Raw genomic sequence first — 26,712 nt, forward strand, 5'->3', positions numbered from 1 at the left:
ATTATATAATATTTATTAGAGCTCATCGAATTGGGTTCACAAACACAAGCGGAGCGGATGTTGTCGTGTCGTTCACAGCGGAAGCCCCCGGCAGACCGGCAACCGAGTACAGCCGGTGGCAGCAGCGAGAGCGACAGCCGCGCCGCGGAGCCGACCAACCGGCACCTGTCACACCCGTACTGCGCGCGCATCGACTGCGACTTCCCCCAAATACGAAAAAGAAAAGAAAAAAAAAGGGCGGAGTGAGTAATTAATTAAGACGAGGCCACCGTACACGTGCGGGCCACGTGCGAGTAGCCCGGTCCCCCTGGGGGCCAGTAAATGCGCCCGTCCCGCGTCGCCCATGCCTTTCGGCACGCGTCCCTATTGGACGGGTCGTCGCGGGGCCCGCTATTTCGAACTCGGAAAGCTCGCTTGTCTCCGGCGCGACCAGCGTCGACGACTCCGCGCTCGGGAAGTCTGGTGGACCCCGCCTCGTGCGGACGCTCTTCTGCTTTTTGGCGTCGGGAGGGGGCAGTATCCTGTCTGCTTCGACGCAGGGAACCGCGGATCCTTTTGGTGCACGTGAACTAGGACGCGCTTGGGGCCCGCGCTGTTCTCCGCCCAGCTGGCGGCGCACGGAGGCGAAAAAGGGGGCCGTGTCCTCGGACTTGGCACAGCTGCCAAGACTCCCCGACTTAACTCACGGCAGGAAGACGTGGCGGCCGGCCAGGGTGTCATGACCGCTGCGCTCCTCGAACGCCCGCCACGTACTCCCGCCGGCGGCGACTCTTTTCGGGGACGTGGACGATTCCACCTCCTTAAACGGGTAAGATACGGACGGATTTGAGTACCTTGAAATGGGAGCCCCGCTATTGAGCCACGCTAGCTGGCCCCACCTGCAGGGAAACTTGGACCCACATAGGAAAAAGTTCCGAAGGCTTACATCAAGTAGATACATCCATCCCACCATCAACATTGATCTCGACCGTCCATTTTAAATAAATGATTAAATATTATAAATTTGATTTTACCAAAATAGAAATGAAGTAGTTGTATGTTGTCACTCATCTCTACCAACTCCACCTCCAAATGAGGTCTAAACAAATGAATGTATTTTATTATTATTATAAATGATAAATAATGAATAATGAAGACGAGATTTGAGTTTCGGATCTTGTGATATACTGTCAAAATTTTTATTAATTAATATAACTAATATATAATTAAATTAAATTTAAAAAAATAATTAGATTGATAATAAGATGGTGAAGTGATGAGTCGATCTATTGGATCGTATACTTAATTAAAAATAATTTTTTAATAAAATAAATATTTTTTTTAAAAAAATAACTAAATATATTTATAAAAATAATAATAATTAAAAATAAAAATAATTTCAAACAAATGAAAATGAAAATATAATAAAAATAATAACATTAGCCAACATTATAAATATATACTGTTTATCTAAAGTAAATAATTAATAATAATATTTAGAAAGTTAAAAAGTGAGTATGTAATTCACCTACATGAACGATGAAAGTTAGAATGAAACTTACATTAACAAAATAAAGTACAGTAGGAAGTATTGACAAGTAAAAAAATGGTCTTAGAAATTATCAAAGAACTTTATACTATGATCAACGGATCAGCACGATTTGATCCAATTCCGAATACATAAGGTCCATCACGTGGATGCTTAAATGACGGTAGTCGGTGTTAGATCAGCTCTAGGCTTCGTCTCCATAATTGATTTGAGGTAGAGCAAGGAGGCACTCTTCCTTCCTCGTTGAACTATTACTTCTTCCTCGTCGAACTGTTGCTTCTTCATCGTCGAGTTCCTGCACATCAATCGAGGTTGAGAGAGAGATTTTCTAACTCGATTCCTCCGATGTTTAAGTCAACTTGAGATGGTATATAGGTGTTTCAGGTGTGCTCCCTCTAACAGTGGACAAGGGATCAGGTTTTATACCTATTTGTCGAAGAGTCGATCGTATGAGATTCGTTAGTGGTCGTCGATAGCCCGTGAGGTCAACCTATGCTCTCCACGTGACGTGGGCTGATTTGCACAGTCCCATGTCATGTGGTGCTATCTTGTGTCATCATGGATGGCTTTGAGTAGGACGACATCATCTTGTACAAATCCAAACAGCGTGGATAGGACTTTCATCGCTTTCGGTCCTGAGGTATTTCATCAACGTACGTGCATCACATCGGCTATGGGGTGATTATCTATCATTGTCACGCAAGTTGTGTCAAAATATATCTTATCATAAATAATTTAGATGGAAAAAAAAATCATTGCATATTACCAAAGGAAAAGAAACTAATAGGAAATGGAAACAAATGTCAAAAAAAACGAAGAAAAGGAGACGAAGAGACGTCAAAGGGGAGAGAGAGAGGATGGATAAAGATAGAATGGCCATGGGAAGAGAGAGGCGAATGCAGGAAGAGTGATGGAAGAAATGGAGAGAAGCTGTCAGATTAGAATATCATTTTTCTATCTTAATCCTAATTCAAAGTTAACATTAACATCCTCTAAAATAAATTATAAAAATATTAATTTAATAATATTTAAAATAGAATAAAATTATATTATGAAACTAGATCGATTTTATTTAACCCAATCGATCGAGGGCTATAAGAAAAATTGTGATGCTTGTCATTCATTTTAATTTTTTAATATATTTAATCTAAAAGTGAATTAGGTCCGTTAATTATTCAAATTTAAGATTTTTTTTGGGTCTGAGCATCTGAATCGAAACTGGTCTTGATAACTATGCTAATGAGCTCGGGGTTAATCCACTTGTTCGATCCGAACCCGAATTGATTACAGGGTGTGAATCATTTGAGATTAGATTCGTTAAGTTACTGAATCCAATATGGATTTGTAATAAAAATTAGCCTGATAAATAAGGGTTGATGTATATGTGATTCTAACACATGGCATGCCTAATTGCTGAATTGGCGCCGCGTTCCGATGTCGACATCCACGAACAAAAAGACACACGTCGCATCATGGAGTAGAGACATCCGAACTCGGAAGAAGCAAAGAAAAGAGCCACAATATTTGGCGACCAAATGAAATCTTCAACTTCGCTAGTGGACTACATGACACACTACTCTCTCTCTCTTGGTTAATGCTCTCTGCACCTTCCCCACGTGGGCCCACCCTGTTCCCTATACTCCACACAGTGGGTCCCACAGAGCAGGAATCCCACACGACATGTTCTCTCTTCTCTTCTCTTCTTTCTCTCTCTCTCTCTCTCTCTCTCTCTCTCTCTCTCTCTTCCCGTAATGGAATTTTGTGTCAGTATACTGATCTTCCAACTCCCACGTGGACGGTGGCGAAGCAGGAACTGGAATCGGTGCATATTCCTAAATCTTGTCACTTGCAGACTGTCACTCTCTCTCTCTCTCTCTCTCTCTCTCTCTCTCTCTCTCTATATATATATATATATATATATATATATAAAGATAAAAACGGGGTGCGTCTTCTCCAGAAGTCAGGTTGTCAAACAAACCATGGATCACCACAAAATGGTGGTCCGGCGCAACCTCAATGATTCCATTGTGCTCCATCGTCGATCATGCAGGATATCCACCAGAGTGGCCAACAAATGTTGCTTACCGGTAGGTGACAAATGTTCACCAGCACTGTCGACGGAAGCTTTGGAATACTTGATCACCATGGAGGACCAACCTATGGTGAACAGTAGGGTGGAAGGCAACCTTTTCTGTAGGTGGTTTATGTAACATAGTGATTGCATGTCCACCTCGACCTGGCCTTGTTTTAGTTCCAGGGTCAAATTGGAGCACATACCAACTCTCGGTGGGCTTTCCTTTGGCACTGAGGAGGAGGGATTTCTTTTCTCCTTTCCACTGTTCCTGCCATGGCTCGAGGGAGAAGGTGGCCCCCAAGAACCTCTCCACTATGGCGTTGCCAGCATAACCAGCAACAATGACATCCTGGTAGAGAACTCGGAATCAAACCCCAAGAAAGAGAGAAACCCGGTGTTGGGCGGTAACGATGTGAGTGGTATGACACAGTAGATCCCATGCAGATGTAGGATTCTGCAATCTGGGTGGAGAAGCATCGCACGCATTTGCACCATTGTTGAACCATGCATGGCCTCTGAAAGTTGGGTGGTCTCAAGACATGGCCGCACCATCACGCCACTATGACTTCAAAGGAAGAGAAATGGTGGTAGGCCTCCCCATTGTCTTCCTCGAGATGGCCTGTGCACTCATTAGGGTTTCGACTTGAGGCACCGAAAAGAATCGACAGCTGCTGAAGAGAAGCGTGAAGACCATCTGGTTTCCAACCACCAGGCTTCTACGTAACTTTTGTACCGAGCCCCAGTAATAGGATACCCAATCACTGTCGAGACTTAAACCTTTGGTTGCTGCTAATGTGGCAGGCAGCATCCACACAATGGAGTGTAAGAAAGATAATGATGGCAGTCCGTATACAGCCGAGAGAGCTCAGCCACTCATGGCAATCGTGTTGGTGGAGGCTCTCAAACTAGATAGCAGCTCCTGAAAACAACCTTGAATCCGAAATGTCCCCAGTGAGGCAACACTGGAGAGAAACATTGGTAGTAATTGCCAGTTCGAATCCCTGAAAGAAAAAGGAAAATACCATACAAGTATGCAGTATCATCATGAAACACACTAGCTTCACAGCAACACAGAAAGTGGAGGATACATGTACCTCCATTTCTGATATGACTTTTATTCTCGGACGAGGACCATGTTCCTATGTTACAAGCATGACAGCATCTGGTGCAAGAACTCTGATGGCAGGTGCAGACACCTGAAACATTTCTGCAAGTGAGATGTAGGTCCTTGATGGTGCAATCATGGTAAAGAAGATAAAAGAGGGAACGAGAGCATGGTGGTTTCCAACTCCATATGAACTGTTTTAGTGCCTTGCAGGCCTTCTTCCACTTGGTAGTGTGGTGCCACCTCACACTCCATGCATGCCTGACATATTTGCACAAGCATGAAATCGTATGTAATGGACATTTACGTGCACCAAAGCAATACAATAGATAAGCAAGACTCATGGCAAACGATCTGGATATGTTTATTTTGAGCATTATGATCTCAATCTATCTTTGATGGCATCCTCGGAATGATTTGTCCGTGTGTAATGAACGAATCAGAGACAAACCACATGCTAATGTTTCCATCTTCATTGTTCTCGGACATTGTGGTTCACAGAATGCATGTAGTTTGGAAAGAGACTGTTATCACTACCTAACGAGCACATCAGGTGATCGACACAAGCTGAGGTTGAGCCATGAGAGTAGCACCTCCCCATCTACAAAGAGGGATGAAAGATTAGCTTAACGGTAGAAGCTATCAAGGATCTAACATGCCCCTGAACTATTTACACTCTCGGTTCCAAGCTGACTCCCCTCCCTATCAGTTTCACTTTCCTCTCCCTATGCTCTCTACAGGTCTTTTAATGGCGAGCTGTTGGGCTTCGCAAGTTCTCGAGCTTTTCAATATACGAGAATTTCTTGGTCGTGACGATATTAGGAGGTTTCTTTATCTTGGCGCCGTCCTCTAAGCTTTCTGAGTTCTTCTTTTCTGCCTCGGAGTCGGGATCAAAATGCCATCCCATGAAATCCGATAGTGTCATCGAATTAGGTGCTTCCTTGAGCTTCTCCATCTCTTCTTTCGGATCCAATTTCTTCACCGGTCCAACTTCTGAGTCGGTCAACGATTGCCTTCTACCCGATTTCGCATGGGACGGGTCTTGTGTGAGAGAGTCAGCACGAAGGACATCTTCGATTTGCGACATCACAGCGAAAGCCAAGCTCTCTAAGATCCTCGAGTAGCTTTCTAGGATCGACTGCCCGACATCCTGCGCAAAGATCAAAACACTTGGGGACATGATGAAGGAGAAGCAAAAGATCGGGCTTGATGCAAGTTTGAGTACTTACTTTGGTGTATTGGATCTTGCTCGTGTCGAGAGCCGATTGAGGAATTCCAGGGAATCTCTGCTTGATGAGGTGTAAGATGGTCTCGGCTCTCTCTTCAAACTGCTCCCTCTTCTCCATGCTGACCGCTGAGCCCCAGGATGATTTAGTATCCTTGTTGTGCATCTTTCGCATCCAAATGATGATCGATGCCTCGATTCGGTTTTTGAGATCGAGGACCTTGTGCTCCGTCGACAGATCCATGGATTCCAGGAATTGGTCAGGGTCGAAGGCATCATCGGTTATGCACCGGTAGATTGCATCCCCGAGACTTGCTCTCCCGTTCTGTGATGCATTTAGAAGCATCCAACTCAACACCATACGGTAGAACATCAAATGACCCAACAGGTTTTCTTGGAAATCAGGAAAATCTTCGAATCATTAGTAAGATCGAGATATATGTATGATATCAAAAAACAGAGAAAAAGGAATGTGTTGGATCGAAAGTTGGAAATCATAGACTATTAGAGGAAAAACAGATTCAAGCATCTACCGATGACCAGATGTCACATTCAGTCTCAAATGACACTGATGGAAGTGTCTACCTTTGGTAGGGATTCAATGTAGGCCTCGGGGACTTCCATTTCCATTAAAACCTGAGCATTAATGGCCATAGCTGCCTTGAGAACTTGGTTGACAGACTCTTTCTGAAATTGCAACCATTTTCTGGAAACCTCAGAAAGCCCATTTGGAGGAACTTTCACGATCGGAAGCCACCATTTGTCATCACTTCTCTTAGCATTTCCCTTCTCGGACTCATCAGCATCCTTCGACACGTACCAGAACTCACTGTGGCCTTTGAAGTTGTCAAGATAGCCCTGAGACATCGTAAGAAAGGGAAGACGACAGTGTCAATAGGTGGACAAACTTTGGCTTTAGGTTGTCTTCGAGAACATGGGTGGACGGTCTTACGATGAGCATTGCATCGAGCTTTCGCAGTGCGGGGATGTTCATTTGAAGATCTCTGCGTTGCTGAGTTACCATGATCTGTGAGGCAAAATTGTTTCCATGGAAATACTAATTTTTGCATGTTCTGAAAGAAAGGTGTTGGACAAAAAAGAAAAGAAAAGGAGGCAGTGCTTATATGACCTCCATGTTGGATCCATCCTTTGAGGTTTGACGAGAAGGAACAAATTCTACGATATGATCGGTGACAGATAGAAGCCAATCGATTTCTTTCCTCCACCTCGTTTTCCTTTCGGCTGCCATGGGTTCGAGGCGCCGTTGCTCGCTGAATACAGAAGCTGCATTAATCAAGAAACAGAAGGATCAAAAGATCGGCTTTCGATCATTCAAAAGTCGTGTAATCAGTCCCTGAGTTGGATTTCAATCATCAAGTGGCAGATAGAGTCTATGCGAGAAAGAAACCTCTCGAAAGAAGAAAATGAAGCGGTTTCCTTGGCTCCTCTGCCTCGATGATAGTTTGCCGAAAAATATAAGCTCTACGGTTAAAATAAGTCAAAAATTTGACCTCAATCGAGATCTATCATGCTAATGAAAGAATCATGAGAGCTTTTCATCAAAGATACCAATCGGTAACATTTCATTGCATGGTTAATTAGTAGAATTGCTTCGATTCAGCGAACTGGGGAAAGGAACTATACCAGCAAGATTGGTGATGGCATTGGACAGAGCAAGAGCTGATGTGACGCCTGTTCCACCGCCCGACATGTCTTCACCTAAAAGCAGCTTTGCAAACTTTTCCTTCATTTGGTCCATATCTGCACCGGAAACCAATGATTAGAGGAATGTGTCAAGCGAGATTGATTCCTCAGCAAACGTATTATTAAATATGTAGAATCTCTTGGTGCCAAATGTGTCAAAGCTTAGCATCTCAATCATACTCTGTAACTGTAGCCAGACTTTCTTCTACATTCATGTTTTTGCTTCTCTAAGCAGACGTATTAGCCGCAAGATTTCATATTCCTTGACATAGCTAATGAACGTTTTCATGTGGGAATATTGTCATTCACCTGAAGGTGGCCCGTCACGGCAGCCGCTTTCCCTGCCCAAGCGGGACTTTGGAGCTCTGTCGGACGACCGATCGAGTGCGCAGCCAATCTGCTGCCTTTCGAGTGAGCGGCCCTCTCCCCGTCCCTGGCTATAGAAGACTGTGCTACCCTCTGCTGCCGTATGAAACATCTCCTCGCCTTGCTCCGGCTTGTTAAGGCTGTGCCCCCGCCTGAGAAACCGAACCATCATTCGACTCAGTGATACAAACTTCGACTGCAGAGTGCGCGAGAAGCGCGTAGCAAATCTCCGAGAGGAAGAGCTGGGGCCAAGAAGCTTTCTTTCCGAATGGAATTTAGTGCGGAGTAATGGTGGAACGCAAAGGTGTGAACTTGATGACTTGGGGGGATCGAGAGAGAGAAAAGTCGGAGATGGAACCGACGTCAAAGGTGGCAACTTGACAGCTTGAGATGAGATTGAGAGGCAAGGAAGAGACGCAAGGCAACGGCAAGGTGAGAGCTTTGTTGCCGGGGAATGATGCTCAGGGTGAGAGAATCGAGTGGATGTGGATGGGAGAACGAGGAGGAGGAGGCCCAACTTCCTGATGAGGAGGAAGTGCTGAGGAAGTCGGGTGGGTTATTTAGCCTCTCCTTTCTGCTATGGTATGTAGCAGTTGAGAAGCAGAGGAGGAGGAGGAGGAGGGGAAAAGGAGAAGTTCCTGCTTTCTTTTTTTGAGGGGATCAAACGTGGGGTGCATGTTGATTCGAGGAGAACAAGAAGAAGAAGAAGAACCAAGATTGGGAGGACAGTGTTTGTTCATCATTATTATTCTTGTCATTATTAGTTTTGGGAGGGAAGGGATGGAACGACGGGTGGCAACAATAGCAGTCGGTTGCCTGTGGCGTGCAAATTTCCCGGGAAATGCGCCGAATATGATCCTCCTGTTCTTTCTTTCCGTTGTCTCATTGAGCCCAAGAAAAATATAGAACAAAATATATTTAGATGTTGTCCCTAAAAATCTATGTTGTTTAGCCTCCAATGATGATGACTTGTGATCAGGGATATCTCTAGTCTACTAGATTCTTCACTAAATCTTGTTTAGATTTTGGATTACCTAGTAAATCTTCACTGGATTAATTGATAATTCACTTGGATGAAGGATGAATGACAATACGTTGGTTAAGATCACTTGAGTTTACGATGCTTCTTTTTGTCTAATTCCAATAACACAATGCGAATTCAGTTGTACACCATAATATGCTGACTCTTTTTATCTGTTATTATTAATCACCAATTATTATATATATATATGGAGCGACTATGACTGTATCCACCTTATTAAGATATGATAGCCCCAATCAAGCTAATGCAACATTAACCAAATTGTGACCAGCAGCCCTTTCCCACATTTGTAGATAGCAATATTATGTTTAGCATTTGATATTATTGCTCCCAAAACAAAACAAAACAAAACAAAAACAAAAACATGCTCGCTGATGGTTGACGACAGCTCGATGGATGATTCTGTCGTTACGCCGTGAAGGAAGCTTCGAGGAAGGAAGGGGTAGAGCGCACGCACCAGCTTTCTTTGTCGGCGTGTGGAAGGAGACCGCAGTCACCGTCGTTTAGGATTACGTACACTGGGTGGGGTATGGTATACAGAAGAGGGGAGGGCGGCCGGCCGGCCGGCGACGGGTTACGGTGACTAAATTGAGAGGATGACGCGCAAAAGGGGTCGAGGGTTTATTGGGTTTTGTCATTTACTAAAAAAGCCCTGTTATTTCCTAATATGAAAGGATAGATGTGTAAAAACACCTGATACGAAGAAACCAATAAAAAGACGAGCTTTTTAGTGCTTGTCGTTGACCTACCTCTCTTGATCCCCACTCACTCTGTTAGGATTACGGGCGGCAGCCGCGGCGGATGGAGTCCCTGGGCGTCCTCCTCCCTGTCCCTATGAACGCTTACCTCGAGAGCGAGCTCGCCCGCCGCTACAAGGTCTTCCGTCTCTGGGAATCGCCTCCCGAGCGCCGCGAGGGCTTCATCCGTGCCAACGCCGCCGCCATTCGGGCGGTCGTCGGCAACTCCAAAGCTGGCGCTGACGCGGACACCATCGACGCCCTCCCCCGGCTCGAGATCGTTGCCTGCTTCAGCGTTGGCCTCGACAAGGTCGACCTCGCCAAGTGCCGGGAGCGGGGCATCCGGGTCACCAATACGCCCGACGTCCTCACCGAGGACGTCGCCGACCTCGCCATCGGGCTAGCCATCGCCGTCCTGCGCCGCCTTTGCCAGGCCGATCGGTACGTCCGGAGCGGGGCCTGGTTGTCCAAGGGGGATTACAAGCTCACCACCAGGGTCAGATGCATCTCCTCCTCTTGCCGTCGTTTCGTAATAATTACACAAAAAATTTTGTCTTGTGATGAATTCTGAGAAATGCTTTGCCTGTTGGTAATTTGCCCGTTGGTAGAATATTACTTTAGATCATTAGTCGCTTTATCTTATTAATTACTCGCGATATCTAATATGTTCTTGTTAGGGTAATGCTTCAGATGACCAGGAGATGTTTTGGTTTTGTCTTCTCCTTCTTTCAGTCTATAACATGTTTGATAGAATGCCTTGCTGCCATTTGTTCATGCCTTTCGAACTATAGGTTTAGGATCAGATGGTGTAGAAATGGATGATGTATATTTAAGTCCGTTCCAAGTCGTTAAGGGATGTCACTCAAACCAGCAATAACATGTTTGAGGATGCCTTTTATCTTTCGCAAGGGCCTGTGACATCTAGTTACTTGCAAACTTGATATGATTATGTTATCTATGCATGTTGCTGTTTTGGATTGGACATGCTGATAAAGCCACACTTGATTAAAGGCCTAAAAGTCAATTTGTTCGATCAAGTTCAAGTCCTTCAGATCAAACTAGGTGTCGCTTGTACCGGTTATGTTTAAGTTTGATTTATTAATTTTTTTTTGTATTTCCACATGAGAAATCTGATATTTGAGGTATTGATTCTGAACCTTGCGGACAGAAGTTTTAATTATTGATAGCGTCATATTGTGTTCCACACAGAGAGCTCTTTAGATAATGTTTTTTTCACTGTACAGAAGTTTTAAGGTGTGAACCAGTTATTGTATGATAGCGTACTAATTACCAAAACCTCTTTGCAGTCTGTATAAGTATTCATGTATACAGCTCTCCAAACCTTGGTGTCCCTAAAACTCTAAAGAAATATGTTAGCTATTGGAGTTGCAGTAGCCCGGTCTGTGGGAGGGTTGAGATCACGTGATTTAAACATATTGCAGTTATGAAAAGCCCCTATTTGTTTCTAGGCATTTGAGACCATAGAGGTGTATCTTGTCCTTTGTATGTCTATTGATGGGAGTATATAGTATAAGAGCTACTTTGGACTTTTCACATCTGGTATATACCTTTTCCATCTCTTTACATTGGTTGATTTCATTTTTATTTTCATTGTCAAACTTTTAAAATTGGGCAATTATTTCCAAACTTCTGTTGCATCACAAAGTCGTGTGGAACATTATATAGCATGAGGAATGTTATTGTTCTGAAATTAAGTATTCTCATCAAAGATTCACAATTGGATAGATTTTTCCAAGATTTTATAACAATGTCATATAATGTGTATCATCGATTTGTGTATAAAAGACAATCTCTATGAGATCTTATTTAGGACTCATCTCAATGAGATAGCTTGTTGGAATAACCTCTAAATCAAGGAATCCAATTTGTACATGGCATTGTGACGTTGGTGAATATTTTTTCAAGTTCTTTGAGATTCTTAGCGATATCTTGTTAATGAGGACAATGTAAAGGCACAAAGTATCATTCATTTCATTTTTTATCATCTCGGGATGCATTGGTGGATTTGAGTCCTTGATTGTAGATGCAGTTTGCATTTAGCACTATTTCTATACACAGTCAATCTTTTATCCACTTTCTCAATGGCAGAAGCTTGAATTGTGGAGTATTTATATTTGAAGATCTTAGAATCCCGTGTGTTGCCTTTGGTTGACACGTTCCTTCCAACCATTATAACAGATTATAGTGGCCACAACTGATATCTTCCTCTTTAACATGTCTGATTTATTTGTGCTGGGATAGTTGTTCCATATGATCTCCTTTCAGACTTCTTTCTGTCAACATGTTCACCATCATAACAACTCATTACAAAATGGTAAACGTTAAGGCATTAACATTCTTATAAAGCAATAATTAATTAATTTCAAAAATGACCTCAGTAACATATATTTAAATTATTTTTTAATCTTTTAATAGTTGCAAAAGAAGAGAGAGAGAGAGAGAGAGAGAGAGAGAGAGAGAGAGAGAGATCATTGGCTCACATGAGTCAAATAACTGCTTCTGTGAACTCATGTTTGTTGCACTTTCATCAGGTGTAACTTTGGCATCATAAGTTAACCTGTCATTTTGCTGCTATTTTTCATTATGAGGTTATGATTAGGCACAATTTTACAGGAATGAAAACATGGAATATGCCTTCTTCAAGAGTTGCTTCACTATCATTTTCAGCTATTTAAAATTTCTAATTTTATAACTGATCTTTTTAGTTTTAAGATGTTTATCTTCTCTTTTCATCATAAGCAGAAATGATCTGTTACATACATTTAGAATTTGATATTCTGATGATTTGTAAAACCATCATTTAGAATTGGAACAAAACGGTCCACCACATACACCATAGAATAAACAACTATATTCCAAACAGATACCCATGTAAACCACTTTCTGTTGGTCTGTTCAAAGGGTCTTGGCTTGGTCTGTCAAGAGATTTTTGTTTCTTTCACAGCATCAAGAAGTTCCTCCATCTTTATGCCTGTATTAAGTCTACCCTCTTTGGGCCCTCTGAAACATGATCATTCCTTGGTCCTCACTTTCCATACTCGATTTTCTTCTCTTCCATATCAATTTGTTTGCTATGTTTCTTGCTCAAATATTTTGGGTATTGTGGTCTCATAAATGCATTTTAAACCATTTTATATAGAAAGTTAAAGTGCGTATGGTTTCCATGGACTCCATGCAGATGGTTACTTATAATTTTTTATGGTATTTTCATTTCTATTTCCAATGAAGTTGTTTATCTTGGTGAGTTGGATTAGGTTATGTCAAAAAGTGGGAGGTGACTTGGAATAAATCCAGTTGAAAGCTTTTGTGGTTTTCAGATTGACATGTATTTCACTTACAAGACCTGAAATTGAAAGATAAAAATAGTAGAGTTTCTTGTCTATCCATGCTTTTGTGGTGCATTTTTCTCGGGCATATTTCCAGTAACTTCTAATGTAAGAATTTGACATCTCACTTTGCTTTTTGTTTGCAGTTCAGCGGTAAAACAATTGGTATCATTGGGCTTGGTAGGATTGGCTTAGCCATTGCCAAGAGAGCGGAAGCCTTTGGTTGCCCTATCAGCTACTACTCAAGATCAGAGAAGCCGAATACCAATTACAAGTACTACTCTAATCTTGTTGACTTGGCTGCTAATTGCCATGTGCTTGTTGTGGCATGCTCACTAACTGAAGAGACCTATCATATCGTCAACCGCGAGGTTCTTGATGCCTTGGGCCCAAAGGGTGTGCTTGTGAACATCGGGCGAGGTCCGCATGTGGATGAGCCTGAGCTCGTGACCGCGTTGCGCGAGGGTCGCCTCGGAGGGGCTGGCCTCGATGTGTTCGAGCATGAGCCTGATGTGCCGGAGGAGCTGTTTGGCATGGAGAATGTGGTTCTGGTGCCCCATGTGGGAAGTGGAACGAATGAAACTCGCAATGCAATGGCTGATTTGGTCCTTGGAAACCTGGAAGCGCATGTGATGAACAAGCCCCTTCTAACTCCTGTCGTCTGATTTGATGCATAAATAATGTAGTAGAATGAAAGCAGATTGATTCAGTTGGACTTACATTGGACCATAGAGGTTCTCTCATGTTCTTCAATAAATAAGAACTATTGTTATGGTGTTCATAATCTTCGATCGGTTCATTTAAGAATGATCTTTGCCTTGAGCTGTGATACTTTTCTGAGCTTCTTCACCTCTTTGTTTGCCTGTGGTCGATGATCTATGTTAGAAATGACGGTCACTTTGCAGGAAATATTAGTGTTGTTGAAACAGTCAGTATTTCTTTGAAGCCAAAAGAAGGATATCACATATGCTTCTCTAAATAAGGTCTATCATTACTTGTCACTCACAATATGATACCGGGAAACTTTCCCCAAGTCTTTAATTAAACCAATTGAATCTTAAAAATTAAGATATCTTTAATATCTTTTTTATTTTAAATAAAACATATTTGATTTTTCCTAAGAATATTTGTCATATCATAAGATGAAAGTGGAAAAAAAATCTTTTATATTCACTCTCTTATTATTATATCTATCATGTTCTTTAGTTGATTTCGCGAGAAAACAATTTACATTTGGAACAGCACCTACTATTTTCATGATGCCTAAGAAGAGTTCATACCTTTTTCAAATATCCAAAATGCATTCCTATAAAAAAATAATCTTTTCCCATGGAAACACAAACAACCAAATCGAGGGATCAGCTAAGAGTATTTATGAGTAAAGGCACAATATCTTACTTCATCGGATCGAATCAAGTTACAGTATCTTAGTTTAGTTTCTAAAAATAGTCCATTCAAAAATATTATAGCCAAAGTTTAGTTATCATAAATCACCATCTATCTTAATTACTAATTAAATCATAAATTTTGAAGTTTCACAAAATGATTAATCTGAGAGTTTTCGAATGATTTTGGATGAAATTTAAGATCATTTTACTGTGTTTCATAATAAAGGATGATAAATCCTCATTTTTTTCACTTAATATTAAATTAATATTTATATTTTAGAAAACCTTATGGTACTTATGTTTATTTATTATAAATAATAATAATAATAATAATAATGATGATAATAATAATAATATGTGGTTATAATGTTTTTAAATAAATTTATATTTTTTTATTATTGTATTAAAGCATTATAACTCTATTAAAAAAAACTATAATAAAGATTTAGTTAGAAAAAAATCCGATGGCTTTGGTGACATGAGGCTGCTAGTTGTTCTTTGAGATGGTAGAATAGCCCAGACATGTAATTGCATTTGCTTTTGCAGCAAGGTATTGTCTCAATTTTTCTTTTTCTTTTTTTTGATCTTTTTGTGTTTTATTCTCTTGAGGTTAGCTGGTTGTTCTTGAAACAAAAATGGATTCAATGTATCAGTTGGCTTCCTTAGTGATTGTATTTTTCACATCATAGTAGTCTAGTTCTTATACTGTGTTTTAGTTCTTCTTTTTGAAATAAAAGACCGAAGATGACAGAATTTTTTAAAACTTTTCCGAAAATCTAGAATCTGCGGTGCTAATAATTCTAATGAAAATGCATTTTCAACTTACTACGAGGCTTTTCCAATAAATCATGTACGGTAGGTATCCTTACTACAGACACATTTGTTCTTGTAGACTGTATTAACCTCATTATGAGAACAAAAAAACAAAACAATGTCCGAAGAAAAATTTGTAGCTAATTCTGCTGCTAAATTAACAACAAGCCCAGATAAGAAACATGCATTAGCAAATTACTGGATAACTCATCAAGCACCACGATCACGGTAGTTTCGGAGAAGTTTTATGGATTAATTAGCTGAAACAATTGTAAAGCATTTCTTTTATCAGTAATGATACTTACCAGAACAAAGCAAGAGTTTGGTGAAACCAGCTATATATATAAGCTAAAGCCGGAGAAAAGATGAAGGAGAATCGTACACGGTCTTTAGCTAACTGAATTAGCAGATACATCATCGACTTTTCCAATTGCCTCGAGTATTGATGAGTATGTAATTAGATCGTACTTAAACCCCATCGAGTTCATTTCTTTCATCAGTTTAGCGGCCTCCTCAAACATTCCAGCATGGCTAAGAGCACCGAGAACTGTGTTGTATGACACAGCATCTGGCTTGAAACTGGACTGTTTCATGTTTGAGAGCATCTCCATGGCACGTATTGGTCCACCTGACTTTGCCACGCCATTCAAAATGATATTGAGAGAATTTATATCTGGAACGCAACCCTGCTCTTGCATTGCTCGAAGCATCGACTGTGCTTCATCCATCATTCCCATCCTTACCATACCAGACATGAGGGCATTGTAGGCATAGACATCAGGGACACACCCTAGTTGTTTCATTTCCTCAAAAAGTGCTACCGCATCATTCAGACGGCCACACTTACCGAAATGCTTGATTATCACGGCATAGACTCTAGAGGTGGAAGAACCACAGTTCTCTTTTAGTTCCTGAAATAATTCAGTTGCTGCATCATAACGTTTTGCTTTCCCAAGAGCATCAATCAAGCTACAGTAGGCTGCTGGGCACGGAGGAAAGCCCTTCTCATCCATCTCCTCAAGAAGCATCAAGGCTTTCTCCACTCGATTTGTTTTGCAAAACCCATCGATAAGAATTGAGTAAGTAAATGCACTGGGTTCGATTCCTTTTTCCTTCATTTTCTCCAACCAAGAAGCAGCTTCAGACACGCGTGCCTTGGAATCAAAATGGGCCTTGATGACAGTATTGTACGTAACCACATTAGGGACACAGTGCAAACTTTCCATTTCCTCAAACAGCTTAACAACATCATCCAATCGCCCAGCCTTGCCCAAGATGTTCACGAGATTATTCATTAGGACTATGTCCGGCTTACAACCTTCTCTTTGCATTTGAAGAAAAAATTCATAAGCCTCTTCTGTTCTTCCAGCTTTCCCAAGGCCCTTTATCAACTCCGTGTAAGTGAAAACATTTGGCACACAACACTGATCCCTCATATCTTGCAACAGATTCATTGCCTTTTCCACATTCCCCGACTTGAAACACATTTCCATCAAGGTAGTATAGATCTTTGTAGTAGGTTGCAACTTGTTTTCTTTCATCTCCTCGAGCAACCTAAAAGCCGAATCCTCACGACCTAGCTTGCAGAATGCCATAATCAGCGCATTGTAAGTCACCGTGTCAGGAAGACAGTTGCCCTGATTGCACATCTCATTGTAAAGCTCATGCACCTTCTCATGGTGGCCTTCTTGCATCAACATGATGATCATGCTGTTATAGGCATGAGAATTCGGCTCACACTTGCGAATCTTTATCTGATAAAAGATCGAGCATGCCTTATTCACCATCTTCACCCTACCAAGGATGCGAATGATCTCCGAAAGCTCAACCGGCATGATTATGCAAGGGCTTCTCACCATCTCTTGTATAGTTCTCCACATCTCGCCAAACAATCCCTCTTCATCCAAGCAGCGAATCAAGGCCATGTACGTTGCTGCATTGTGCTCAAAATTCTTCCTTTTGCTGGCCCAGTGAAAGAATTGCATCTTCACACCGATCTCGACATCAGTTTTCAGGACTTCAAGGACTAGCCGGTGATCAACCCGCAGCATCAGCACCTCCAAGGCCTTCTCCGCATCCGGCCCCCATTTAAAGATCTTCAATATTCTCAAGAACCTCTCATCCAACGGACGGCCTAGGCGTTGACGATCCCGGACCGTCAGCGAGTTCATGCCGCCATTTTCAAGGCTCGGAAGCTTGAACATCCGAACGATTTCATTCTCTGCTCAAGCGTAACGAAGATCGATAAAAAAATCCAGCACTAGATAGATGGAGGCAAGAAAAAATGAATCTTTCGCTGAGAAGGCAAGAGAAGAGAAATGCCTATCACCTGTTTGCTTTAGTCTCCGACTGAGTTGAGGTGAGGAAGAGACCGCCCGCTTCGCTAGGACAAGAGCGCCCCATCGAATGCGCATCTGTATTTGCACAGAATATGGAATGATGAGCCTACAAGTTTCCAACCGATCTGAGGGAGGATACGGCCGTCACTTGTCCGTCTTCAAAAAGTCTGGCCGAGTGTACAACACGATTCCAGAAAAGAGATCAACCTTTCCAAATGATCGAGTGGATTTATCTTTCTTCACACACTATATACTTCCTCTGTAGCTGCGGCCGCCGGCCGGAGGAAGACAAACGCGCCTCAGCCCGGTGGCGGAAGGGTAGGTGGAAAGACCGCTGAGGAGAGACCGCCGTCGGAGGAGCCCGTTGTCTGACGCCGAAGTTATAAAGAAGAGGCAGAGAGACTCACTATTTCCGACGGCCGGACGAGGAGCGGGTACAGCAGAGGGAGCGAAAGGGAGGAAGGCGAAGAAACAAGGTGGTGCGGCGAGTCCAAAGGTTGGTTATCGCTCGAGTGCGTCGCTTCCAGGCGCGACTTTCGATACGAATTAAGTTACGACGGAGGATGTGGTGCTGCGTGAGATGGGTTCGTAAACTCAGTGGTTCGAGTTCGTGTTTTTGGGCCTTTGGGCTCTTTTTTGGGTATGCGTTTTCTGGAAATCGGCATTGTTTTCCTTCCATCTCTCATCTGTTCAAATTGGAAGATTGATTGGGTGATATATTCATTTCACGTCATGTCTGGATTTAATGTTTTCATTTTTGTGTGCTAATTTTTCTTTGTTGGAACGTCGCATATACCCTTTCTCTCTCTCTCTCTCGTTTTCCTCCATTAGTCACACTGTACAAAGGAATAGTCATTCATGGATATGAATTGCACATCGTCTTTTCCTTTAGGAGGAACAGAAAAGAAGCTATGTTTCGTTATCATCGTCATCGCTTAACTCCCACACAAGTAGGAATTGCGTGTTGGTCAGTTCATCCAGCGAGAACAGAAACAAGAGAAAGGGAATACCACTGCATCACTGCCTACGAAGAGAACAAAGCTGATACTACAAAATTGGAGTCATGCTATCATCCTCTATTTCCAACCGCATCAACGTCATCGTCCTCCTTCAAGTCTCCGACCCCTGCCAACTTAGATTTCTGGTCAGAAACGCCACTTCTTCGGGTTGGAGGACGCGACGGTCCCCTCAGGCGGCCACGGAGAGCTCGCTTTCACAACCCATGTGTTGTGCGTGCAGATGCGTCCCAACGAGCTACCTTGGTCAACTCGGCTCATCTCAATTGTCGACTGAACTCTATCAATCTTGATGCAAACTCAAGTCAATCTGGACCGTACCCGTTCGATCGATCGGCAACTGTTTCTAATTGCCGAGCAAACTCGAGTCGGGCTGACTTCTGATCGAAGACTCGCAATTAGTCTTCCGATTTAGTCACGACTACCAACAGCTTCATAAAGCAGGCATGGAGATGTAGTGTTAGCACATCGCTTCTTGTCGTCAACCTCCGTACCCTTCTCTCTCTCTGTCTCTCTTCCGCCATGAGCACAGACACAGAGCAGGCAACCCCCTTAGCCGTCGGCACCAAACGCCCCGACAACGACGAGGAACTCCCGGCCGCCTCCATGACACGCCGCCGAAGCCGCCTCCAAGGCCGCTGCCTCATCTGCGGTGGTTCCTGCGCCGCCATCCTCATCATCATCGCCATCGTCATCGTCGTCCTCGCCCTCACCGTCTTCAAGGTCAAGGAGCCCGTCATGACCATGAACAGCGTCACAATCGAGAAGCTTGCCGTCAACTTCGGCGCGCCCTCCTCCTCCTCCTCCCAGCTCTTCGCCATCAACATGACCGTGGTCGCCGACGTCTCCGTCAAGAACCCCAACGCCGCCAGTGTCCGGTTCGGCGCCAGCACCACCGCCATCTACTACCGCGCGCGCGAGATGGGCGTCGCCTACGGGCCGCCCGGCACCGCCCGGGCGCGCCGCACCTTCCGCATCAACGTAACGGTGGACGTGATGGCCGACAGGATCTTGGGCGACGCCAACCTGTTCGACGACCTGGCGGCGGGGAGCATCGCGGTGACGACGGCGACCAAGGTGGGCGGGAGGGTGAGGGTCTTGGGCGTGTTCAAGCACCACGTGGACGTGATGATGAACTGCAGCATCACCATGGCGGTGGCCAACCAGTCGATCGTGGGTCAGAACTGTAATCAGAAAGTTCGGCTATGACCGTCAGTTCCTCTTCTTCTTGTTGCTGTAGCAGTGCGAGATAGGAATGAATCTTCTGTGGAAGAACAGAGTCGAGGGGTTGGGCTGATAATTGGAGTACCCCCCATACTGTTATGGAGTTGACTTTGAACATTATTTTCTCTCCCTTTCATCAGAAAGAGTCCTTCGATGATCTATCAAAGAACTCTGTTCACTCAATTTGCCGAGATATGGAAACAAAGGAGATGAGATGACTCAACTAAGCTTAAGCAAAACCAGAAAAGATAGAGAGAGACTCAAAAAGGATTCTACAAACAAAGGAGACATAGTCGATTTTGGATGTATTAAAGGTGCATTCTTAATCTGGGAGTAGTTAGATTGCTCCAAAACGTTCTTAATCTGTAAGATTTAATGAAATATATCATGGCCATGTCACTGAAAGAAGTGCAGTAAGCAAATGTATTATCTTTGGAATACGAAACGAACACATAATTATGGCATGTAAACGACGACCATCGTCTCTCCAACACTAAAAACTCTCAGGAATAAGTGCATCTCGTCACTGAAAGATCGAAAATAATTGTGGTTTATTTGCAGACCAGAGGAGGAGGAGGCAGTCAGAGTCACCTTTGGAACATAAAAGAAGCACGTCACCAGGCTTGGAAACAGGGAATGTCCGCTTCCCAACACGTTGAACTGTCAAGAAGAGGTGCATCTTCTTGTCTTTGCAATCTCCGAGTGTTCTCTCCCCGCGCCACGAAAGAAGCCATGCATTGGTTTTGTCCCCAAGCTTCACCTCGAGTGTCTGCCATTTGATGCACAAGTCTCTGATGCATTGTAGTCACTGTCTCCATCGAAGCAAAGTTCATGAACCTTCAACTCGTTGGGGGAATCGAGTAACGTTCTTGGAGAACATTGTTGGTTCATGTCACCGGTGCAAGAGAAGTTTGTCGGTTCATGAACTTTGGTGGCTGACGATTTTTAGAGGAATACAACGAAAAAAAGAAGAAGACGATGACTCGATTGAGGCTTGTTGCGTAAGCAGCACGCCCTGCTTTAAGATTCTTGATAGATTATGTGGGAATTGTGCGGAGCACATAGCATGATCAAGAAATAAGCATAAGACATAAGAGCTTATTTTATAGGATGAGAGATCGTTGTGATGCTGAAGGCCGCCAATGCCTGCTCTAAACTATTTGAGCTTGCTGCAGTGTGAAGATGGAGACGGCAGTGCCACCATGTGCTCCCATTCAAAGCCTTTCCCGTGTCAGATCTCCTTCGTTGTTTTCTATTGCCAATCTATACTTCGTCGACTGGCTGAAGCTTGTTGCAGAAACAGCACGAGTCGTTTTGGGTGGAAGACAATGGCAAAGCATGGGAATGCGAGCTCACTCTCCCCGCTCCAGGAACTCGAGAAAGAACAGAGATGACCGATTGTTCTTCTCCTCCTTCATGGAGAAGGTGATGATGTGACCAGGAACCAACTCTCGAGAGTCTGTAAGGAACAGAACTGTTCCACTACTGTACTCTTCTTCTCCAGAGATACACCAGCATGCGTTGCTGAACAGTTACACCATTCGAAACCAAATTGCAGATTGATAGAGCAAGAAGATACACCTTCTCAAATCACCCCCAACTCCATACATCTTGCATCGGCCAGAGGGACAAAGAGAAGAGAAAGGGTGAAAGATAGAGAGAGAGAGAGATGGTGAGCGCTGGTTCCTTCCTTTTTCCTGCACAGAAGACTTGCTCAAATCTTCATGCGTCTTAGGTCCATTCTTTCTCTGCGTCTTCTGGGTCATGGTGGCTGCTCGCCATTGCCGAAAGCTTGTCAAAAGGTGCCGGATTCCTAGGGCACCTGAAAAAGCCTACAACGATACGCAGGGAAAGGCTATGGCTATTGCGTATCCCTGCTTTCCCATACTGCGTTGCGTCACGAGATTGGCAAATTGTGTCGCGGCATTCCCAATGTCAGGGGAATCTTTACCTTCTCTTCCTTCGCATTCAGTCGTCTCGCCGTTCATCATTGCTTTCTTCAACTCCCGTCAATCTCTCCATCCAATCATCATTTCATTCTCCTTCTTAATCTCTGTAATCTTCTCTCAGTAGCAGCACAAATGGGGACTCAAGTCTTAACTAAAGTTCATATGAAGTTGTAATTTACAAAGCCTTTGCTAAGAGGCTTGTTTTCCGTGAGAGATACGCACGGAACGCGACTCAATTCTGGTTGCCCGTTGCCTGGATCGGGTCGCTCTTCGATCTGACCAACGGTGACTCGGGCCCTGCGATGGCAGTGAGCGCATGAGCTGAGGAGGACAAACTGGTAGTTCGGTAGCAAAAGACGCGGATGGTGACCAGACACCGGATGGGGGTGGCTTATGTACCTTGGTCGGAGGTGGTGAACGATCGCTTGCAGTGCGCGATGGCGCTCTGGATCCCGTCCTGCAGCTCCCGGAGAGAGTCGTCACGCCGCTGCGGAAGCGGCGAACGTACCGCGGCAACGGCCTCCGACGCCGACCGGCTTTTACCCAGCCGCTTCCCCACCACCCTCAGCCCAGCCGGGAATCCCTTGGCTCCCCCTCCGATTGCCGCCGCTTCCTGCGGCGGTGCCTTAGCCGGCGCAAGCTCGCTGGGGAGCCTTAGCCTCTCGACGTGCCACCTCGAAACCTTGACGTATAACGGCTTGATCATGTTGAGGTACTTCTGGACGACTTCCCTGGCGAACCTCTTCTCGTCCGTCGTGGCCGCCGAGCTGTCCTCCGCTTGTGGCTTCGCCGTTCGACCGCAGGAGGAAGTGTTCCGGGAGCTGTTGTCCCGTGTGAAGAGCGAGATTATGGGCACCTCGTCCACCTTAAACTTGACGAAGAACCTGCTTTGACGCTCCCCCTGAGGTTGCTGCTTCGGGGAAGCATTCGCCACCGCGGCCGCTGTGGATTTGGGCTTGCGGAGGCGGAGCAAGAAAATGCGGAACTTGGTGGCGGATTTGAGGAGGGAAACGGTTGGAAACTGGGATTTGTTGTCGGGCTCGGAGGCGGTGATCACGATAGAAGTGGGCTCCAAAGGCGCGAGCTTTCCCTTAAAGAAATAGTCGTCGGGAGGGGAGAGGCTTTCGATTACGCGATCATCGCCTTCTCCTCCTCTGGCCCGGGCGTTGCCGCTGCCGACCGAGCATAGCTCGAAGTTGAACTCCCCCTCTTCGACGTCGCCGTCATCAATGGGGAGGGCGGTGAACTCGAGGTCGAAGAAGGGGCCCCCGTCATCGTCGCCGTCGTCATCTGTGGTCACCGAGGAAGGGCGGAGGACGACGGTGTCGGGGGTGTCGGTGGAAAAGCGAATGGCGTCGGCGATGGTGGTTCGGCCGCCGCCGCCGCCGCCGCGCCAGTACTTGAGCAGGCTGAAGGATTCCATAGTTGGGAGAGCCAGAGGAAAAATCGACCCTTAAATAACTGTTGCTATCGTTGTATTGCTACTACTTGCAATAGAACCTTTCCTCACCGTTTATGCTCTGTCCCTCCTCATACATGCTCTTTTTCTCCCAAAGAGAGAGGGCGAAACACAGCAGAGAAGGGGGAGCTTAAAAAGACGGCAGTGATAGTGCGGAGAGAGAGAAAGAGTGAGCGCATTCACTGAACCAATGCGCAGTAGCAGAGAGTCATTTGCTTTGTGCGGAAGGCTTTTGCACTGCACGAGAAAGGAGAGTGGGAGATGCGAAGAAAAAGAAATGGTTCGTTCGTATCAGTTACATGTGTTGTTGGATTTGACTTAGGAGAGACAGGCAACAGCTGCTTCATTGCCATATCTTTCTCACACGAACATACACCTAAAACAAATCCTTATTTATTTCCAAAAATTACAGAAATTACCTTACAATTTATATTTTATTTCCAATCGATTTAGTGTTAATTAATGAAATATTAAAAATATTAGAAGAAGAAATATATATAGTTATGAACAATTTATATGTTCCAAATAATCGAGGGATCCATTTATGTGCCTAAGACACGTTTCCGATAAGATTGGATCGGCACTGCAGGTTGATTTGGCCCAACCAGGATTTCCCATGAACAGATCTGGACTCGGCCCATGATTGATTTATGATGAGATGACACCATGGATCTTGCCACTGCCAATGCTTTAGAAATTGTAAGCAAAGTAATTAATGCACTTATCCTCCCAATGTTCGTAAGTTATAATATGAATTTTATGCCAAGGCAAAGAAAATTTCTAGAAACAATTTCTTTTTTTTTTTTCATGGGTCTATTGCTTTGAATCTAAGAGTGATTTTTGCATTATTACATGAGATGCAAAAAGCTTATTATGCTAAATTTTAATAGTAAAATGCTAAATCTATATAAAACTAAGATTTGTGTTTTGTCTCATATATTGTTTCAAATGTTTATATAACTACCATTTATATGCTTTAACATGTTTTTCTCCAAATAAATGATACATTTTTGAGTTGACATATCTGTTTACTAAATAAAAATTATGTAATAAATGGTTTGATGTTTGAATATATTTTATTATTTTTGATAAAAATCCATAGTCATAATTTTTGTTTATTATTTTATTATTTGGAATAAATATTAATGTATGCATTTGATTTCATTTTTTAATAATCTAAAAAATTATTTTTTGTTTTGTTCGGTTTAGAATGTATATAATTTGTTATTATATAAAGTATCTACTGGTTGGTAAACCTTTACATTGTAGTCGAGGAGTCAACATGGTTTAGTTCGATCCTGAATGTACAAGATCGCCCATATGGAGACTCGAGGGGTAGGATTGCGTGTTCGATCGGGTTGAGCCATAAGCTAAGAGTCTTAATGTGGGCCTCCTCATCATCATCCCCTGTACACAAGTCGAGGTTGAGATGAGGATTTTTCAAATCGACCCTTTCAAAACTCAAGTTAGCATTGAATGGAATAAGAGTGAGTTTTTTCCCCATGGCGTTGGTCATGTGGTGGGCTTTTATATCTGCACATGGGGGTTAATCGTACCATATATGTTAATGATCGTCAACCCCTTAAGCGATTGACCCATGCTTCTGTGCGCAGACGACGGTTGACGTGTACTGATTGTCCCAAAGCGACATCGTCCCAATCATTTCGGGGCGGCTCTGTACTCAATGACACCGTTCCGGTCAACGTGTGTGGATCGTCCTTGAGCGGCACCATCCCGAGCATTCCAGGGGGGCTCTGTACTCGACGATGTCATTGCGAACCTTTCGGGGTAACTTTATACGTGACGCACCGCTTGTATGGCCCTACATAGGTTAGGAGGATGATCGTATTATCTGAACCGTTGATGTGGTCAGCCACATCGACTTATAAATTTTACTTCGATACCGTTGTGGCTATGATATGCTATCAAAGGGCATACCGGTAAATTGTGCCCTATCATCTATATTTATTGGTATCAATTAAAAAAGTTTTTATGTTTGTTAGTTTTATTTCTTTCGAGTAAAAAAAATAATATATACTACTTTTATAAATTCAACGGGACCTTTCTAATTCTTTGTAAATTTGATCGTCTATTTTAATGGTCCAAATAGCCAAAATTTATATGAGATATTTTCTCATTTAAATCGGCCTAGTAGTCCGAATTACTTGAAACTTATACATAGTTGATTTATCTTTTTATTTAATTACATGAAAATTATTATAAGCATACATGAAGTGGACTCAAACATGAGATCTATTAATTATCCAACGGATGTCTCAATAGAAACTATTCATCATTGATATTGTTCATAACATTCCATCTATAATTCCAGTAGTGTTGATTATGTGATAGGTTGAGCTCAACATCAAAGTTAATGTCTTTGACTTCCACAGCAGCCACGCAATTATCTCAAATCTTCCACCACGAAGACTTTGTATGCTCACCTGAACAAGATCTCCATCTCCATACTATAAAAAACATCAGATCTTCTTTTTTGTTGTTGGGCTATTGGGTGGGGTGGCGCAGCAAAAGCAGATAAGCACAGGCGACTCTTGTTCGCCACCCCAAAGATTCTTCTTTTTGGACTACAAGTTCTTTCTTTTCAGGTTGCTTTACCCAATTGAATTCTTCTGCAACTCAGTTGTTGGTCAGCACATCGTGACCACGATGATGATGATGGTGATGATGAATTGATTCGAGATCTCTCTCTCTCTCTCCCGACGCTTCTGAAGCAAATCTATCTATCCACCATGAAACGCACTCAAGTCGGACTTCATATTTTCCATCCCAAATCTCGTCAACCTTGCAATGATTCTCCTCTGATAAGATTGACTTCTCCTTTTAATTAGATCTTCGTTCTGTACGTACCCTTGTCAGTGTTAGTCTTGCACCCACTACACTTGGGAATGGACTGTTGCATGTGTTTGCTTACGTGCTATATGCCATTTGAAATGGCCATCAACTCTTCGGTACTTTCCTTTTGGCTTGTCAAGTGCTTGGACAGGCATGCATGTCTCTTGCTCTAATTGCTGCAACTCATTCTTGCACTGGCATCATGGTCTGATCTGGACTTTGAATATTGCAGTCTCCATCCCATAGTAAAGCTTGTGGGATCTCCTCGATGAAAGAAAGGCCACATCTGTGTATGACATTACAATCTCCAACTCTGAGAGTTGGCAATGTCGGAAAGGAGGTGCGATCTTATGAGTGGGTTTGGCACCACCAATGAGTTATCTGTAGTTCACAGTTTAACATGTCATTCTGGTAGGTGAGACCAAGCCAAAGCCAAATCCACCCAAAAGGCATTAGTGGCGGAGGGCTTGTCATCTTTGTCGTACAGTACAGATCTGTGGCCACATTACCAATTGTTTAGCAATATCCACCTCTAATGGGAGC

At 43.4% G+C, this 26,712-nt stretch overlaps 5 protein-coding genes across 6 annotated transcripts; 2 read left to right on the forward strand and 3 right to left on the reverse strand.

Moving 5' to 3' along the window:
* Positions 1-5,216: 5,216 nt before the first annotated feature.
* Positions 5,217-8,549, reverse strand: LOC135616213 (rho guanine nucleotide exchange factor 8-like). Its single transcript, XM_065115409.1, has 7 exons — positions 7,946-8,549; positions 7,577-7,693; positions 7,062-7,216; positions 6,885-6,959; positions 6,518-6,790; positions 5,937-6,257; positions 5,217-5,857 (listed from the first exon to the last, which is right to left on the reverse strand). The coding sequence occupies exons 1-7, from the start codon at positions 8,172-8,174 to the stop codon at positions 5,453-5,455; spliced, it is 1,575 nt and encodes a 524-aa protein (XP_064971481.1). The 5' UTR covers positions 8,175-8,549; the 3' UTR covers positions 5,217-5,452.
* A 1,225-nt stretch (positions 8,550-9,774) lies between these two features.
* Positions 9,775-13,912, forward strand: LOC135616236 (hydroxyphenylpyruvate reductase-like). The gene is made up of 2 exons (XM_065115429.1): positions 9,775-10,277; positions 13,275-13,912. Exons 1-2 carry the CDS (start codon positions 9,846-9,848, stop codon positions 13,791-13,793), a joined length of 951 nt encoding a protein of 316 aa, XP_064971501.1. The 5' UTR covers positions 9,775-9,845; the 3' UTR covers positions 13,794-13,912.
* A 1,738-nt stretch (positions 13,913-15,650) lies between these two features.
* On the reverse strand, positions 15,651-18,160 carry LOC135616222 (pentatricopeptide repeat-containing protein At3g16010-like). Of its 2 annotated transcripts, none has more exons than XM_065115421.1 (3): positions 17,876-18,160; positions 17,659-17,743; positions 15,651-17,550 (listed from the first exon to the last, which is right to left on the reverse strand). In XM_065115421.1, exons 2-3 carry the CDS (start codon positions 17,741-17,743, stop codon positions 15,719-15,721), a joined length of 1,917 nt encoding a protein of 638 aa, XP_064971493.1. In that variant the 5' UTR covers positions 17,876-18,160; the 3' UTR covers positions 15,651-15,718. The 2 variants fall into 2 exon arrangements, with proteins under 2 accessions (XP_064971493.1, XP_064971489.1); XM_065115417.1 differs by having other exon boundaries at positions 17,659-17,793.
* Positions 18,161-19,121: 961 nt separating this feature from the next.
* On the forward strand, positions 19,122-20,028 carry LOC135616252 (uncharacterized). Its single transcript, XM_065115447.1, has one exon. It carries the CDS (start codon positions 19,207-19,209, stop codon positions 19,891-19,893), a length of 687 nt encoding a protein of 228 aa, XP_064971519.1. The 5' UTR covers positions 19,122-19,206; the 3' UTR covers positions 19,894-20,028.
* A 1,976-nt stretch (positions 20,029-22,004) lies between these two features.
* LOC135616241 (probable membrane-associated kinase regulator 2) lies at positions 22,005-23,586 on the reverse strand. Its single transcript, XM_065115437.1, has 2 exons — positions 22,257-23,586; positions 22,005-22,154 (listed from the first exon to the last, which is right to left on the reverse strand). Exons 1-2 carry the CDS (start codon positions 23,278-23,280, stop codon positions 22,090-22,092), a joined length of 1,089 nt encoding a protein of 362 aa, XP_064971509.1. The 5' UTR covers positions 23,281-23,586; the 3' UTR covers positions 22,005-22,089.
* Positions 23,587-26,712: the final 3,126 nt, after the last annotated feature.

This window comes from Musa acuminata, chromosome BXJ1-3, assembly GCF_036884655.1.
Source record: "Musa acuminata AAA Group cultivar baxijiao chromosome BXJ1-3, Cavendish_Baxijiao_AAA, whole genome shotgun sequence".
NCBI lineage: Eukaryota > Viridiplantae > Streptophyta > Magnoliopsida > Zingiberales > Musaceae > Musa > Musa acuminata.